At 43.5% G+C, this 17,321-nt stretch overlaps 1 protein-coding gene across 1 annotated transcript; it reads left to right on the plus strand.

Annotated features, from left to right (window-relative positions):
* Positions 1 to 3,685: 3,685 nt before the first annotated feature.
* Positions 3,686 to 16,599, plus strand: LOC116360561 (sodium- and chloride-dependent GABA transporter 1-like). Its single transcript, XM_031815363.1, has 9 exons — positions 3,686 to 3,891; positions 4,038 to 4,141; positions 5,421 to 5,545; positions 6,393 to 6,505; positions 6,840 to 6,971; positions 7,067 to 7,169; positions 12,708 to 12,808; positions 14,849 to 15,016; positions 15,882 to 16,599. The coding sequence occupies exons 1-9, from the start codon at positions 3,790 to 3,792 to the stop codon at positions 15,975 to 15,977; spliced, it is 1,044 nt and encodes a 347-aa protein (XP_031671223.1). The 5' UTR covers positions 3,686 to 3,789; the 3' UTR covers positions 15,978 to 16,599.
* Positions 16,600 to 17,321: the final 722 nt, after the last annotated feature.

Below are 17,321 nucleotides of genomic sequence, written 5' to 3' on the forward strand. Positions count from 1 at the left end.
CTTTCCAATGTGTCAAGTAATTATCTTTTTGTTTTCTCATGATTGGTGGGTCTAATTGTGCTGCTGTCACCTACAGAGAGATGAACTGGAGAAGAGTCCCCTAAGCAAGCTGGTCCTGGGGCTCTGTTCACAAACACACCCTACAGAGCCCCAGGACCAGCTTGCTTAGGGGACTCTTCTCCAGGTTCATCTCTCTGTAGGTGATGGCTTGTTGTGGAAGGTTTGGGAATCGCTTCCTTTTAAGTGGTTATAGAATTTAACGGCTCTTTCTGGATTTTGATAATTAGTGGGACTACCAGCTCTCTGTAACCTAGAGGGCAACCAGTGGGTCCATCTCCTCTATACCAGGTTTCTTGCAGGATGACAATGTCTGTATTACCGATTTCTTTGGTGAAGTCTGGGTTTCTGCTCTTTAGGCCAAAGGCAGATGACCTCAGGCCATGGATATTCCAGGATGATATAGTGAAGGCTTTTTGTTCTATAGAGTGTCCAATATTGTTGGTTGTGGTTTGTCCTCAGGCCAGTAAGTGTGAGCAGAGCCTGCTGAGCATCTGGTACATGCCATTGGCTTGGGCGAGTGTGAGAGTGGGGGTTGGGACTGTTTTCCCGCTCACTACCTGGGCGTATAAGTGGCTTCCATGTTGAGGCCCTCTTTGCGGGGGTGGGGTGCATGGGGTGGGCAGGAGTGGCATAGGTCTGATCTGAGGGGCCTAAATGGGGTGTGGGCATGGTTGACGTGGGGGGGTGTTGATTGGTTGGGGTGGGGGTGTGGATGTGTCTGGGGGTGCTGTGGTCTGGATGTAATTCCTCTTGGCGTGGGTCCTCTATGTGTAGGTCCAGGGGGGGGGGGGGTCCTGCAGGTCTGGGAGGGTGTCTCGCTGGTCTGGGTGGGGTGTCTATTGATCTGTTGCTCCTGTGTGAAGTGTTGGGGATACGTTTGAGAGCGATGTCCTTTAGAGTTCGGGCAAACGTGCCCTGCTGCCTTGTAGAGGTGGACCTGGTCATAGAGGCTGTTCAAGTCCAGGGTGGAGTGGTGGGCCAGGAAAACATTTGGTTTTGAGGCACAGTCACGAGAAATACTTGCGTTTACCCGCTGTATTGTGGCAGGGTGGAAGTCTTTTCGTGGTAGCAGGGCGGAGATAACCACTTGTGCGTTGGGGAAAGTAGAAGAAGCCTTTTCAATCACTCCCTTCAGTGCTGCGGCCACCCTTTCCTGCTGTGCTCTCAGGTCGTTTGTGCCTGTGTGTATTATTATGTGGCTAGGTGAGCCTAGTTGGTCCTCAGACAGAAGGTCTAGGGTACGCTGGGTGTTTGGACACCAGAGTTTAGACACACTGTGTTTGGGAAAAAAATGTTTTTCTTCTATATATTTCCCATTTGATAAGTAGTACAATCTGTGTCTTGTGTTTGTCCTCAGTGGGTGTGGGGGGGTTGTCAGAAGGGCTATCAGGGTGGCTGACAGGGGGGGTGCTCAGAGGGGGTGAGAGCCGCTGGGCTTGGGGTTCTTCATTTGTCTGTTCTGCTGCGATGTCGACTCTATGGTCAGGGTCTGGTGTGGACTGTTCTGCTGTGGTGTCGAGACTTTTGTCGGGTGCTGAGGTGGGCTGTTCTGCTGGCTTCTCTGTGGGGGTGGCCACCTCTCTACTGGGTTGTTCTCTGTCACACGCCGTCCCCCTAAACCTCTCCTCCATCCCCCTCAATCTCTCCTCCACCAGCAGTCTGATCCTCTCCTCTAGTGCTCTGTTCTTCTCTTGATCCTGCTCTTTCTCCTGTTGAAGTTGTCTCACCACTGTCCAGAGTGCAGATATGTCTCTCTCCAACTCCAGCATTCCGGGTCTGGTTAAGGGGGTGTTGTTGTGCTGGACTGTTGTCTGGGTCTGTGCTGACTGAAGTGTAATCACCTGCTGTTCCAGCTCCACCTGCCTTACCTCCAGCTGGGTGAATTTGTCCTTCATTTCAATGAGGGAGTGGTAATCTGTGCTGGGAGGTTGACTCTCCCCTGGGGGCTGCTTGTCTGTGGGGTTACATAATGAAGAGGTCTGGTCTGACCCGCTCGGGGTGGGGGTATCTTTATCAAGGGAGAGCTTCTCCTGCTGGGCTAATTCTAATTCTTTAGGTGAAAGTCCAGCTGAAACTGTTTGGGGTTACCTTCTCTCTCTCTTGCAAAAGGTATTTAATGAAAAAACTCTCGTCACCTGTAAGACACATCAACCACAATACAATTGATATAATGTCTAAATCCATTTCAGCATCATCATATACAATAGTTAAATCCTGAAACATGCATCAGATCACAGCCTCCTCCATAACGGTAACCTGGCAAAAAAATACCTTAACAACTGTGTCGAGTTAGGGGGTGTTAAATTAACGCTCACTTTTTAAGAAAATAAATGTATGAGCAAGGAACACATCTTCGCATTCTGCTCCGAGGGTAATTGGAATTTAATGTGAACTGCACAAAGCAGAAAATTAACTCCCCCAAGGCCCTGGCCTTGATGGAATTTACCAATTAAACACAATCATTATTTGACAAACGTTCACAGATCTCTGTCAGGAGAGGAAGGCGAGCAGGAAGTAGAATGTTTCAGTCCCTAGTGGGGAATGTTTCAGTCTGCTCATGTACCATTGAGGCTGGAAGTTCACCTTCATCTGGGATTTTTAGTTAGTCAACTACCCACCTTTTCACTCCTCACCAATACACCATGTCTGTTATTCAGGTGGTCTATTTCTCTGTCTCCTATCTGTTATTCAGGTGGTCTATTTCTCTGTCTCCTATCTGTTATTCAGGTGGTCTATTTCTCTGTCCCTATCTGTTATTCAGGTGGTCTATTTCTCTGTCTCCTATCTGTTATTCAGGTGGTCTATTTCTCTGTCTCCTATCTGTTATTCAGGTGGTCTATTTCTCTGTCTCCTATCTGTTATTCAGGTGGTCTATTTCTCTGTCCCTATCTGTTATTCAGGTGGTCTATTTCTCTGTCTCCTATCTGTTATTCAGGTGGTCTATTTCTCTGTCCCCTATCTGTTATTCAGGTGGTCTATTTCTCTGTCTCCTATCTGTTATTCAGGTGGTCTATTTCTCTGTCTCCTATCTGTTATTCAGGTGGTCTATTTCTCTGTCCCTATCTGTTATTCAGGTGGTCTATTTCTCTGTCTCCTATCTGTTATTCAGGTGGTCTATTTCTCTGTCTCCTATCTGTTATTCAGGTGGTCTATTTCTCTGTCCCCTATCTGTTATTCAGGTGGTCTATTTCTCTGTCTCCTATCTGTTATTCAGGTGGTCTATTTCTCTGTCTCCTATCTGTTATTCAGGTGGTCTATTTCTTTGTCTCCTATCTGTTATTCAGGTGGTCTATTTCTCTGTCTCCTATCTGTTATTCAGGTGGTCTATTTCTCTGTCTCCTATCTGTTATTCAGGTGGTCTATTTCTCTGTCTCCTATCTGTTATTCAGGTGGTCTATTTCTCTGTCCCCTATCTGTTATTCAGGTGGTCTATTTCTCTGTCCCCTATCGTTATTCAGGTGTCTATTTCTCGGGTCTCCTATTCGGTATTCAAGGTGTCTTTTCTCCTTCTCCTATCTGTTAGTCGGGGGCTATTCTCTGTCTCCTATCTGTTCAGGTGGTCTATTTCTCTGTCCCCTATCTGTTATTCAGGTGGTCTATTTCTCTGTCCCCTATCTGTTATTCAGGTGGTCTATTTCTCTGTCTCCTATCTGTTATTCAGGTGGTCTATTTCTCTGTCTCCTATCTGTTATTCAGGTGGTCTATTTCTCCGCCACGTACCCCTACTTCATGCTGTTCATCCTGTTTTTTCGTGGGGTCACTCTCCCCGGGGCCAAGGAGGGCATCCTTTTCTACATCACCCCCGACTTCAACAAACTCCTCAAGTCTGAGGTACGGTGGCCCCTAAGAGTCACACACTCACAGACCATATGCCTATGCACACACTGAAATGTCAACAGGAAAAATAAGATATGTTTAATGTCTTGAAAACTGTCCTTAAAAAATGTGTGTGTGTGTTTGTCTGACTACTCTCCCAGGTGTGGCTGGACGCTGCCACTCAGATCTTCTTCTCCTATGGACTGGGTCTGGGTTCGCTCATCGCCTTGGGAAGCTACAACTCCTTCAACAACGACGTGTACAGGTAAACAACCCCCACAGCCTCTCCTTTATGCCTTATGCCCCTGTTAGTGACCCACTGGTTTCAAACCTGGGTCTCATGTGTGCATCAAGAATGAGCTAAAGCCTGTGCATTTTCTCAGGGAGCTAACGCACATCTTCAGGTAAGGCTCATCAAACCACCTCTGTTACATGTTAAAAACCTAGATGATGGAACCCTTCTATTTGCTTTGATTCTATACTTCTGGGTTCCACTCCCTCTTTCCTCTATTTACTTTGATTCTATACTTCTGGGTTCCACTCCCTCTTTCCTCTATTTGCTTTGATTCTATACTTCTGGGTTCCACTCCCTCTTTCCTCTATTTACTTTGATTCTATACTTCTGGGTTCTAATCCCTCTTTCCTCTATTTACTTTGATTCTATACTTCTGGGTTCCACTCCCTCTTTCCTCTATTTACTTTGATTCTATACTTCTGGGTTCTAATCCCTCTTTCCTCTATTTACTTTGATTCTATACTTCTGGGTTCCACTCCCTCTTTCCTCTATTTGCTTTGATTCTATACTTCTGGGTTCCACTCCCTCTTTCCTCTATTTACTTTGATTCTATACTTCTGGGTTCTAATCCCTCTTTCCTCTATTTACTTTGATTCTATACTTCTGGGTTCCACTCCCTCTTTCCTCTATTTACTTTGATTCTATACTTCTGGGTTCTAATCCCTCTTTCCTCTATTTACTTTGATTCTATACTTCTGGGTTCTAATCCCTCTTTCCTCTATTTACTTTGATTCTATACTTCTGGGTTCCACTCCCTCTTTCCTCTATTTGCTTTGAATCTATACTTCTGGGTTCCACTCCCTCTTTCCTCTATTTGCTTTGAATCTATACTTCTGGGTTCCACTCCCTCTTTCCTCTATTTGCTTTGAATCTATACTTCTGGGTTCCACTCCCTCTTTCCTCTATTTACTTTGATTCTATACTTCTGGGTTCCACTCCCTCTTTCCTCTATTTGCTTTTGATTCTATACTTCTGGGTTCCACTCCCTCTTTCCTCTATTTACTTTGATTCTATACTTCTGGGTTCCACTCCCTCTTTCCTCTATTTGCTTTGAATCTATACTTCTGGGTTCCACTCCTTCTTTCCTCTATTTGCTTTGATTCTATACTTCTGGGTTCTAATCCCTCTTTCTTCTATTTACTTTAATTTGTTCTGTCCTTTTCTTGTTCCTTTCTTCCGTGGTGTTCCATTATAGTGTCCTGTCTACTTACCAATACCAAGCATGGGTTGTGTTTTCTTCTCCTGTCAGGGACTCCCTCATCGTGTGCTGTATAAACTCCTTCACCAGCATGTTTGCGGGCTTCGTCATCTTCTCCATTGTGGGCTTCATGTCGTACATCACCAAGAAGCCTGTCCAGGAACTAGCTGCCTCCGGTACAGTGCAGTTAGCTCACCCTCCTGCAGCATTCACTGTTGCTGACGTCGAAGTCAGCTGTTCCTGATTAACACTACAGAGTCAAACCGAGCTGTACTGACCTGGTCTAAATATACATCCACTATAGTTTCTGAAACAGTGCTGGAAAGGACAATGTCTAAATAAAATATAGAGTATGTTCAGACTCTTTAGCTGGGGAGTCAAACTCATTCCATGGAGGACTAATGTCTGTGTGATTCTGGTTTTTCCTTTCAATTAAGACCTAGACAACCAAGGGAGTGGAGGTCATTACTAATTAGTGACATTAATTAATCAATTAAGTACAAGGGAGGAGGGAAAACCCGCAGACACTCAGCCCTCCGTGGAATGAGTTTGACACATTTACTATAGGTTCACTGGTTATCTTCTTCTTGATACAGTAAAAGTAATGAATTGATTAATGCCACTGATTGGCCACAGACTCCACTCAACTTGTGCCAGAGGGTCTGAATTAGTCCCTGATTAGAGGGGAAGAATTCAAATCAGCAGCACTTCTTCTGACATAAGATTAAAGGGGTAATAGTGCTCATAATCAACTCATCAATTGAAAAATGAAGCCAAGTAAATGATTGGTTTCTTAGATACATGTAAGATACAATACATGAAGGAAGTAAAACCTATGCTTTTTATTCAACAGAAGAGATTTCATATGGCACAATTATTACCATGGTGTGCATTACTGTGTCCATTTGAGGTGTGCAGTGAAGTGTGATTATGCAATGTGGGCTGAGGCTCAATGATGTGGTTTGGTGTCTAACTCAAGGCCCAGATTTAGCTCACTGTGTTTGGTGTGGTGTCTAACTCAAGGCCCAGGCTTGGCGTTCTTGGCCTACCCCCAGGCTGTGACTCAGCTGCCCATGTCCTCCCTGTGGGCCATCCTGTTCTTCTCCATGCTGATGATGCTGGGGCTAGACAGCCAGGTGAGGATCCCACCTAGAGTCACCTGGCACCCAGATAACTAGGAAGGGAAGAGAGGTGTTAGTGGTGAGAACCAGACAGACAACAGACAAGCCAACGGTACAGTTCATTACAGCAGAACAAAGAGAATAACAGAACGGCAGGTAGATATGTTACAAGTGGCTTGTTGCTACTGAGTAGACATTACATAGAATTACCACTGTTATTTTCATTTTCAACAGAAGCGTCCAGGTGGCCCTGCAGAAGTTGGTAGCCTGTTAGTGTTCTCTGGTGCAAGACCTGAGTGAGCCAACGTGTGTGTGTGTGTGTGTGTTAACCTGTGTGCTCTGCCTGTAGTTCTGTACTGTGGAGGGCTTCGTCACAGCTCTGATGGATGAGTTCCCCATGGTGCTGAGGAAGAGGAAGAAGGTCTTTATCCTCGGCGTCTGTCTAATCTCCTTCCTCATCGGCTTCTCCAACATTACACAGGTAACAGAGTGTGTGTGTGTGTGTGTGTGTGTGTGTGTGTGTGTGTGTGTGTGTGTGTGTAGGCTTTTAACAACCCTCTATGGCTGCTTCCCCAGGGTGGTCTGTACGTCTTCAAGCTGTTTGATTACTACTCTGCCAGCGGGATGTGCCTCCTCTTCCTCGTCTTCTTCGAAACCGTCTCGATTTCCTGGTTCTATGGTAGGACACAGTAAGCTTCTGTACCTTTAGGAAAATATAGGATCTATCATTGTTGTTTTCTACAAGCATATACATCCTGTTTAAACATGTACAGTTAATACTAGTCTCTTTACATACACAAGGAAACCAGCAGGATCAACCATTATAAAATCACATAAAAGAAGTATGTAAAAGTACCCTAAACATGATGACAGACTGACCATGGAGAACACTAAACATGATGACAGACTGACCATGGAGAACACTAAACATGATGACAGACTGACCATGGAGAACACTAAACATGATGACAGACTGACCATGGAGAACACTAAACATGATGACAGACTGACCATGGAGAACACTAAACATGATGACAGACTGACCATGGAGAACACTAAACATGATGACAGACTGACCATGGAGAACACTAAACATGATGACAGACTGACCATGGAGAACACTAAACATGATGACAGACTGACCATGGAGAACACTAAACATGATGACAGACTGACCATGGAGAACACTAAACATGATGACAGACTAACCATAGAGAACACTAAACATGATGACAGACTAACCATAGAGAACACTAAACATGATGCCAGACTGACCATGGAGAACACTAAACATGATGACAGACTGACCATGGAGAACACTAAACATGATGACAGACTAACCATGGAGAACACTAAACATGATGACAGACTAACCATGGAGAACACTAAACATGATGACAGACTAACCATGGAGAACACTAAACATGATGACAGACTAACCATGGAGAACACTAAACATGATGACAGACTGACCATGGAGAACACTAAACATGATGACAGACTGACCATGGAGAACACTAAACATGATGACAGACTGACCATGGAGAACACTAAACATGATGACAGACTGACCATGGAGAACACTAAACATGATGACAGACTAACCATGGAGAACACTAAACATAAGAACAGACTGACCATGGAGAACACTAAACATGATGACAGACTGACCATGGAGAACACTAAACATGATGACAGACTGACCATGGAGCACACTAAACATGATGACAGACTAACCATAGAGAACACTAAACATGATGACAGACTAACCATAGAGAACACTAAACATGATGACAGACTAACCATAGAGAACACTAAACATGATGACAGACTAACCATAGAGAACACTAAACATGATGACAGACTAACCATGGAGAACACTAAACATAAGAACAGACTGACCATGGAGAACACTAAACATGATGACAGACTGACCATGGAGAACACTAAACATGATGACAGACTGACCATGGAGAACACTAAACATGATGAGGGACTAACCATAGAGAACACTAAACATGATGACAGACTGACCATGGAGAACACTAAACATGATGACAGACTGACCATGGAGAACACTAAACATGATGCCAGACTGACCATGGAGAACACTAAACATGATGACAGACTGACCATGGAGAACACTAAACATGATGACAGACTGACCATGGAGAACACTAAACATGATGACAGACTAACCATAGAGAACACTAAACATGAAGACAGACTGACCATGGAGAACACTAAACATGATGACAGACTGACCATGGAGAACACTAAACATGATGCCAGACTGACCATGGAGAGCACTAAACATGATGACAGACTGACCATGGAGAACACTAAACATGATGACAGACCGACCATGGAGAACACTAAACATGATGACAGACTGACCATGGAGAACACTAAACATGATGACAGACTGACCATGGAGAACACTAAACATGATGACAGACTGACCATGGAGAACACTAAACATAAGAACAGTGTCATGTTCGTCGAAATGGGTAGACCAAGGCGCAGCGTGCGTAGAGTTCCACATATTTTAATAAATCGAAACTCCACACAAAACAATAACGCACAAACGAACCGTGACGCTAACAGTGCTACTAGGCAACTATACATAGCCAAGATCCCACAAATCACAAATGAGGAAATGGCTGCCTAAATATGATCCCCAATCAGAGACAACGATAAACAGCTGTCTCTGATTGGGAACCATACCAGGCCAACATAGACAAACAAATCACCTAGATGACCCACCCTAGTCACTATCACGCCCCAACCAACATAGAGAATAAACAGCTTTCTATGGTCAGGGTGTGACAAACAGACTGACCATGGAGAACACTAACCATGATGACAGACTGACCATGGAGAACACTAACCATGATGACATATACATTTATATGAAATAACACATATGGAATCATGTAGTAACCAAAAAAGTGTTAAACAAATCAAAACATATTTTAGATTTCAGATTCTTCAAAGTACCCACTCTTTGTCTTGATGACAGCTTTGCACACTCTTGGCATTCTCTCAACCAGCTTCACCTGGAATGCTTTTCCAATATTCTTCCAAGTTCCCACATATGCTGAGCACTTGTTGACTGCATTTCCTTTACTCTGCGGTCCAACTCATCCCAAACCATCTCAATTGGGTTGAGGTCAGGTGATTGTGGAGGCCAGGCCATCTGATGCAGCACTCCAGCACTCTCCTTCTTTGTCAAATAGCCCTTACACAGCCTGGAGGTGTGTTTTGGGTTATTGTCCTGTTGAAAATCAAATGATAGTCCCACTAAGGGTAAACCGGATGGGAAGGCGTATTGCTGCAGAATGCTGTGGTAGCCATGCTGGTTAGGTGTGCCGTGAATTCTAAATTAATCACAGACAGTGTCACCAGCAAAGCACCACCACACTTCCTCCTCCATGCTTCAGGGTGGGAACCACACATGCGGAGATCATACGTTCACCAACTCTGCGTCTCACAAAGACATGGCGGTTGGAACCAAAAATCTCAAATTTGGACTCATTAGGCGAAAGGACAGATTTCCACCGGTCTAATGCCCATTGCTCGTGTCTCTTGGCCCAAGCAAGTCTCTTCTTATTATTGTTGTCCTTTAGTAGTGGTTTCTTTGCAGCAATTCAACCATGAAGGCCTAATTCACATAGTCTCCTCTGAACAGTTGATGTTGAGATGTGTCTGTTACTTGAACTCTGTGAAAGATTTATTTGGGCTGCAATCTGAGGTGCAGTTAACTCTAACGAAGTTATGATCTGAAGCTGAGGTAACTATGGGTCTTCCTTTCCCGTGGCGGTCCTCATGAGAGCCAGTTTCATCATAGCGCTTGAGGCTTTTTGTGACTGCACTTGAAGAAACTTTCAATGTTCTTGATATTTTCCGGATTGACTGACCTTCATGTCTTAAAGCAACAATGCGCTGTCGTTTCCCTTTACTTATTTGAGCTGTTCTTGCCATAATATGGACTTGGTCTTTTACCGAACAGGGCTATCTTCTGTATACCACTCCTACCTTGTCACAACACAACTGATTGGCTCAAACGCATTAAGAAGGAAAGAAATTCCATAAATGTACTTGTAACAAGCATACCTGTAATTGAAATGTATTCCAGGTAACTACCTCACGAAGCTGGTTGAGAGAATCATCAAGGCAGCTTTGCACACTACTTTATATTTGAGATTCTACTTTAAAAATCTTAAATCTTAAATATATATAACACTTTTTTGGTTACTACATGTGTTATTTCATAGTTTGTCTTCACTATTATTCTACAATGTAGAAAATAGTAGGTTGTGTCCAAACCTTTGACTGGTACTGTATATATATATACATACAGTTGAAGTCGGAAATATACATACACCTTAGCCAAATACATTTAAATTCAGTTTTCACAATTCCTGACATTTAATCCGATGTAAAAATGCCCTGTCTTGGGTCAGTTAGGATCTTTTAAGAATGCGAATTGTCAGAATAATAGTAGTGTAAATTATTTATTTATCAGCATTTATTTCTTTCATCACATTCCCAGTGGGTCAGAAGTTTACATTCACTTAATTAGTGTTTGGTAGCACTGCCTTAAAATGGTTTAACTTGGGTTAAATGTTTCGGGTAGCCTTCCACAAGCTTCCCACAATATGTTGGGTGAATTTTGGCCCATTCCTCCTGACATAGCTAGTATAACTGAGTCAGGTTTGTAGGCCTCCTTGCTCGCACATGCTTTTTCAGTTCTGCCCACACATTTTCTATGGGATTGAGGTCAGGGTTTTGTGATGGCCACTCCAATACCTTGACTTTGTTGTCCTTAAGCCATTTTTTGTCGCAACTTTGGAAGTATGCTTGGGGTCATTGTCCATTTGGAATACCCATTTGCGACCAAGCTTTAACTTCCTGACTGATGTCTTGAGATGTTGCTTCAATATATCCACATAATTGTCCTGCCTCATGATGCCATCTATTTTGTGAAGTGCGCCAGTCCCTCCTGCAGCAAAGCCCCCCCACAACATGATGCTGCCACCCCCGTGCTTCATGGTTGGGATGGTGTTCTTTGGTTTACAAGCCTCCCCCTTTTTCCTCCAAACATAACGATGGTCATTATGGCCAAACAGTTCTGTTTTTGTTTCATCAGACCAGAGGACATTTCTCCAAAAAGTACGATCTTTGTCCCCATGTGCAGTTGAAACCGTAGTCTGGACTTTTATGGCGGTTTTGGAGAAGTGGCTTCTTCCTTGCCGAGTGGCCTTTCAGGTTATATCGATATAGGACTCGTTTGTTCTGGGATTGATTTGCACATTTTGCACCAAAGTACGTTCATCTCTAGGAGACAGAACGCGTCTCCTTCCTGACCGGTACGATGGCTGTGTGGCCCCATGGTGTTTATACTTGCGTACTATTGTTTGTACAGATGAACGTGGTACCTTCAGGTGTTTGGAATTGCTCCCAAAGAGGTCTTGGCTGATTTCTTTTAATTTTCCCATGATGTCAAGCAAAGAGGCACTGAGTTTGAAGGTAGACCTTGAAATACTTCCACAGGTACACCTCCAATTTACTCAAATGATGTCAATTAGCCTATCAGAAGCTTCTAAAAAGCTGTTTAAAGGCACAGTCAACTTAGTGTATGTAAACTTCTGACCCGCTGGAATTGTGATACAGTGAAATACTCTGTCTGTAAACAATTGTTGTAAATATTACGTGTGCCATGCACAAGTAGATGTCTTAACCAACTTGCCAAAACTATAGTTTGTTAACAAGAAATTTGTGGAGTGGTTGAAAAACTGGTTTTTATGACTCCAACCTAAGTGTAAACTTTCGACTTCAACTGTACATCTTTTAAAAATATATTTTCCTTTATCATTTTCCACTAACCCGGTCATGCCAAAGTTGACAAAGTCTCTTGATGAGGGAGTTGGGGCCCATGAGCATGATCTCAGTATTGTTGTAATTTACTTTTAAAAGGTTATTGCTCAAGTTTTTACTTCACTGAGTAAGTCAACAACAGCTGGCTGCCTAGCTAACTCAAAAGCATATCAACAGTCCCACTTGGGATATAGCCTACAGTTAAAATTTAGGCTGTCTTGACATATAACCTATAAATCGTCACCTGTGTAGTTTGTTCAATGCTCTCTCTCTTCTCTTTCTCTCTGTCTTCTCTCTCTCTCTCTCTCTCTCTCTTCTCTCTCTCTCTCTGTCTTAGGAGCTGATAAGTTCTATGGGGACATTGAAGAGATGATCGGCTATCGGCCCTGCGGCTGGTGGAAGCTCTGCTGGAAGTTCTTTACTCCGGCAATCTGCCTGGTAACTGCCATTTCCATTCAGGCTTCTCATTGGCTTTCAATGTGTTTAAATCCTCAGGGAAATCATACTTAACCCTGTATCTCAGAAACGCTGGTTGGGTCCCAAATGGCATCCTATTCCTATATAGGGCATAATGTATACATTTTTTCAGCTTCCAGGGATTTTGTACAGATCCTTGCAACATGGGGCCGTGCTTTATCATGCTGAAAGATGAGGTGATGGCAGGTGATGAGTGGCTCGACAATGGGCCTCAGGATATCGTCACGGTATCTCTGTACATTCAAATTGCCATAGACAAAATGCAATTGTGTTCGTTGTCCGTTGCTTATGCCTGTCCATACTATAACCCCACCGCCACCATGGAGGACTCTGTTCACAACGTTGACATCAGCAAACTGCTTGCCCACTAGCAAACTGCTCGCCGACTTTCCCACACAATATATACATGGTCTGCGGTTTGTGAGGCCAGTTGGACATACTGCCAAATTCCCTAAAATGACTTTGGTAGAGAAATCACCATTCAATTCTCTAGCAACAGCTCTGATGGACATTCCTGCAGCCAGCATGCCAATTGCACGCTCCCTTAAAACTTGAGATATCTGTGGCATTGTGTTGTGTGACAAAACTGCACATTTTAGAGTGTCTTTTACTGTCCCCAGCACAAGGTGCACCTGTGTAATGATCATGCTGTTTAATCAGCTTCTTGATAAGCCACACCTTTCAGGTGGATGGCTCTTGGCAAAGGAGAAATGCTCACTAACAGGCATGTAAATAAATTTGTGTACAAAAGTTGAGAGAAATATGTTTTTTGTGCGTATGGAAAGTTTCACTTTACATGTTGCGTTTATATTTTTGTTCAGTATACGTGTATTTTATTTTAATGGATTTTCTTTTACCATTTAGTACAAAACAAAAACACACACCAAAAAAATACAAAAAACAGCCAGACATGTGAAGTATTGCTATTTATCCAAAAGTGAAAATGCTGCCCCCTATACCTTAAGAAGTTAAGTAAGAAATGGGACAAGAATAGAACAACACTATGACAGATACAACACTACTCAGTGTTCACAATCAGTCTCTGTCCAGAATAAACCTGTGGAGGAGTTAGTCCTGAAAAAAGGCATGTAGTGCTGTATGTTTTCACAGTGGCCCATAGGGCTGTATCAATATGGGAAGATCAATGTTCTAGACATATCTATGGGCTGCTATCGTTATTCTGACTGTTTGACGAAGTACCACTCTCCCCTACTCAGTTAATCACTTACTATCTGGCCTTATTTAACCTATTTGGCTGAACTTATCTTTTCTGGCCGGCTGGCCGAACATGTCCTACCTGTCCGGACTGACTTGTGCTGTCTGGCCAAACTTATCCTATCTGACTGGCTGGCCAAACTTGTCCAGGCTGATTTGTCTTACCTGACTGGCCAGATAGGACAAGAGATGGTCCTATCTGGCCGGCTTGTTTTATCTGGCCATCCATCAAACCTGTCCTATCTGGCTGGCATGCTGACTTGTCCCATTTTGTCAGCTTGTCCTATCTGGCCGGCATGCTGACTTGTCCCATTTTGTCAGCTTGTCCTATCTGGCCGGCATGCTGACTTGTCCCATTTTGTCAGCTTGTCCTATCTGGCCGGCATGCTGACTTGTCCCATTTTGTCCTATCTGGCCAGCATGCTGACTTGTCCCATTTTGTCAGCTTGTCCTATCTGGACAGCATGCTGACTTGTCCCATTTTGTCAGCTTGTCCTATCTGGCTGGCATGCTGACTTGTCCCATTTTGTCCTATCTGGCCAGCATGCTGACTTGTCCCATTTTGTCAGCTTGTCCTATCTGGCCGGCTGGTGTTTCTTTTCTTCCGTTTTTTCATGTATTTATTTTTACAGGGACAGTGCACATTAATCAACGTTCCAGCCGGCTAATTGTTTACCGCAGTCCCTGGGCAGGTTATTATTGGGAGATCTGGTATACATCTGTGATGTAGTCGGCCTGGAGCATCACCTATTACCTCACCTCATGTAAATGTTTCTGTGTGTGCAGGGAGTGTTTACCTTCAGTGCCATTGAGATGACCCCCCTGACCTTGGGGAAGTACGTGTACCCGGCGTGGGGGCAGGGGATTGGCTGGGTCATGTCTCTGTCATCCATGGTTCTTGTGCCAGGCTATGTCATCTACATGTTCTGCACCTCCAAGGGCGGCATCAAACAGGTACACAGTCAAGCAGCAGATCCCACGATGCTCCATATCCTTCCCCTCTGGCCCCAACCCCTCTCACTGTCTCTCTCTCTGTCCCTGTCACTCTCTCTCTCTCTCCCCATCACTCTCTGTCCCCTCTGTTTCTCTCTCTGTTCTCTTTCTCTGTCCCCTCTCTCTCCCCCTCTCTCTCACACACACATTCCCCTCTCCCTCTCTCTTTCTGTCCCCACTATCTCTATGTCCCTTTACTCTCTCAGACATTCCCCTCTTACTCTCTCTCTCTCTCTCTCTCCCTTCACTCTTGTCAGTCTCTGGTCGTGTTTGAGAGTCTCTGATCACCAACTGAGTAGACTAACTGATCTACAAATCACCTTGTATCCTCAATAACGTTTTAATATGATTGTCGACCAGTCAGTCTGCTTAGTCGGTGATCAGCTACTGAGTAGAATTGATGCTTTCAAATACGGCCTTCATCTCTTTATACACCTCTTCCTTTCTCTCTGGTTTTCCCCTCACTCCACCTCTTTCACATATGAGAAGAATGAATAAATTGCTCTCGCTATAAAATGTAATTTATCAAACAGCCCCATTATAATGGAAAAGATTACCTTTATAATGTAGTCAAAAGCAGACCTGGGTTCAAATGGCATTTGTGTGACTGAGCTTGCCTGGCACCATGAACCAATAGATGGGTCCCAAAAGATGGGCAAACACTACCCAACTAGAATTCCAGGTGGGCTCAAACAAACCCTCAACATATTTGAAGTATTTCAAAGGCTATTTGAACCTAGGTCTGGTTGAAAGTATTATGATAAATCACCTTTAGACTGTAGTTGAAAGTATCCCTCATTGCTGGTTCCCTGTCTGTCCTGAACAGCGTTGGCACAAGATGACCACCAGCGCACCTTGTGAACATGCTGGCGTCACACACCAGAATTCACACACAGGAAGTGTGGGCGAAGCCGCCGTCTAACTGGGAATAGGATACAGTTGACTCCTGGGACCTGATCTAAGGTCGGTTTAGCATTTTTCGCCTAATGGTTAAAATTGGGAGTTTTGGGTGGGGTAAACCGATTCCTAGATCTGTTCCTACAGGCAACTTCCACCCAGAATTCCTGACTATGCCGGACACCTCGTCAACACAGGGGTGTATTCACTAGGAAACAAACGAACCAAATGAAAGCCAACAGAAGCAAACAGAATGAAACGGGGAGTGACCTACCTGAATTTGTCCAATAGAAACTCTTGTTTCCGTTAGGAGTGAACGATTTCCGTTGCGAAACGTTTTACAACTATTTGCTACGGTCTTGCTCTAATGAATACACCCCAGTATTCAGACAGAGAGAGGCATCATGGGAGATGCCCTGGCCAAAATGCTTCCATTCCATATGTATCCACTGGAACTGAATGGTCACATAATATAATGGACTGTATTATTGAAAAATACAATGTTTTTTCTTCTGTGGTACACCGCTGTATACAATTCATAAGGTGACACCATCTTTTTCAGATCTATACGAAGTCATTGTGGCCCACTTCGGCTTACGAACAAATACAAAGCATTTTGTAAAGTATCTGAATAAATTGAAAACATTTTTATTTTTATTTTTAATGTGCTGTGGCTGTTTCTTCTACGATGCTGTATACAGTACATATTCATTAGAGGTAGCGTTCACCAGTTTAGAGTTTGATGTAACAGTTTTAATAACAGGTTGTAATATAAATAACGGTTTGTAAAATATATGAACATTTCTTAAATGTTTATAACTGGCCCTTACGTGAAGATACTGTGTTTGTTTTCAATAGTGTTGAACTGAAAATATTATTCTGTGAGTCCAAATGCTGTAATAGTGTATGAAATGAAACAAAATGTGGTCAATGATGTACTGCATAAAGTAGCCCTATATAAAGGTACTGTACAAGCCAGGAGTAACACTAATTCAAATGTCTCATGGCTAAATGTGTACCATGAGAAGGGATTTGGTTGGGTATTCTTTCAGTTCAATAAAAGCAAACATAACCACCAAAATACATTTAATCGAGTGTCAACTCTTTTATGCCTCCCTTTTCACAGATAGGCCTGCTCCTAAACCATCTCTCACAATACAAAAAGGTCAATACACTTGAATTTGAATCATCTCTACAAATGGAACGGACATACACTCAGGAGAGAGTTGTTTATCTCTCCTCTGTTTATCTGTTACATTGTGAGAGCCATTTAGTGTTTCTACTTAACTAGCACATTAGTCAGGCAGCCACAACAGCTGGAGTTCTGCAGAGAGCTCTGATATCTCCTTCCCAGTACTGCTAAAACACG

This window comes from Oncorhynchus kisutch, unplaced genomic scaffold (assembly GCF_002021735.2).
Source record: "Oncorhynchus kisutch isolate 150728-3 unplaced genomic scaffold, Okis_V2 Okis09a-Okis19a_hom, whole genome shotgun sequence".
NCBI lineage: Eukaryota > Metazoa > Chordata > Actinopteri > Salmoniformes > Salmonidae > Oncorhynchus > Oncorhynchus kisutch.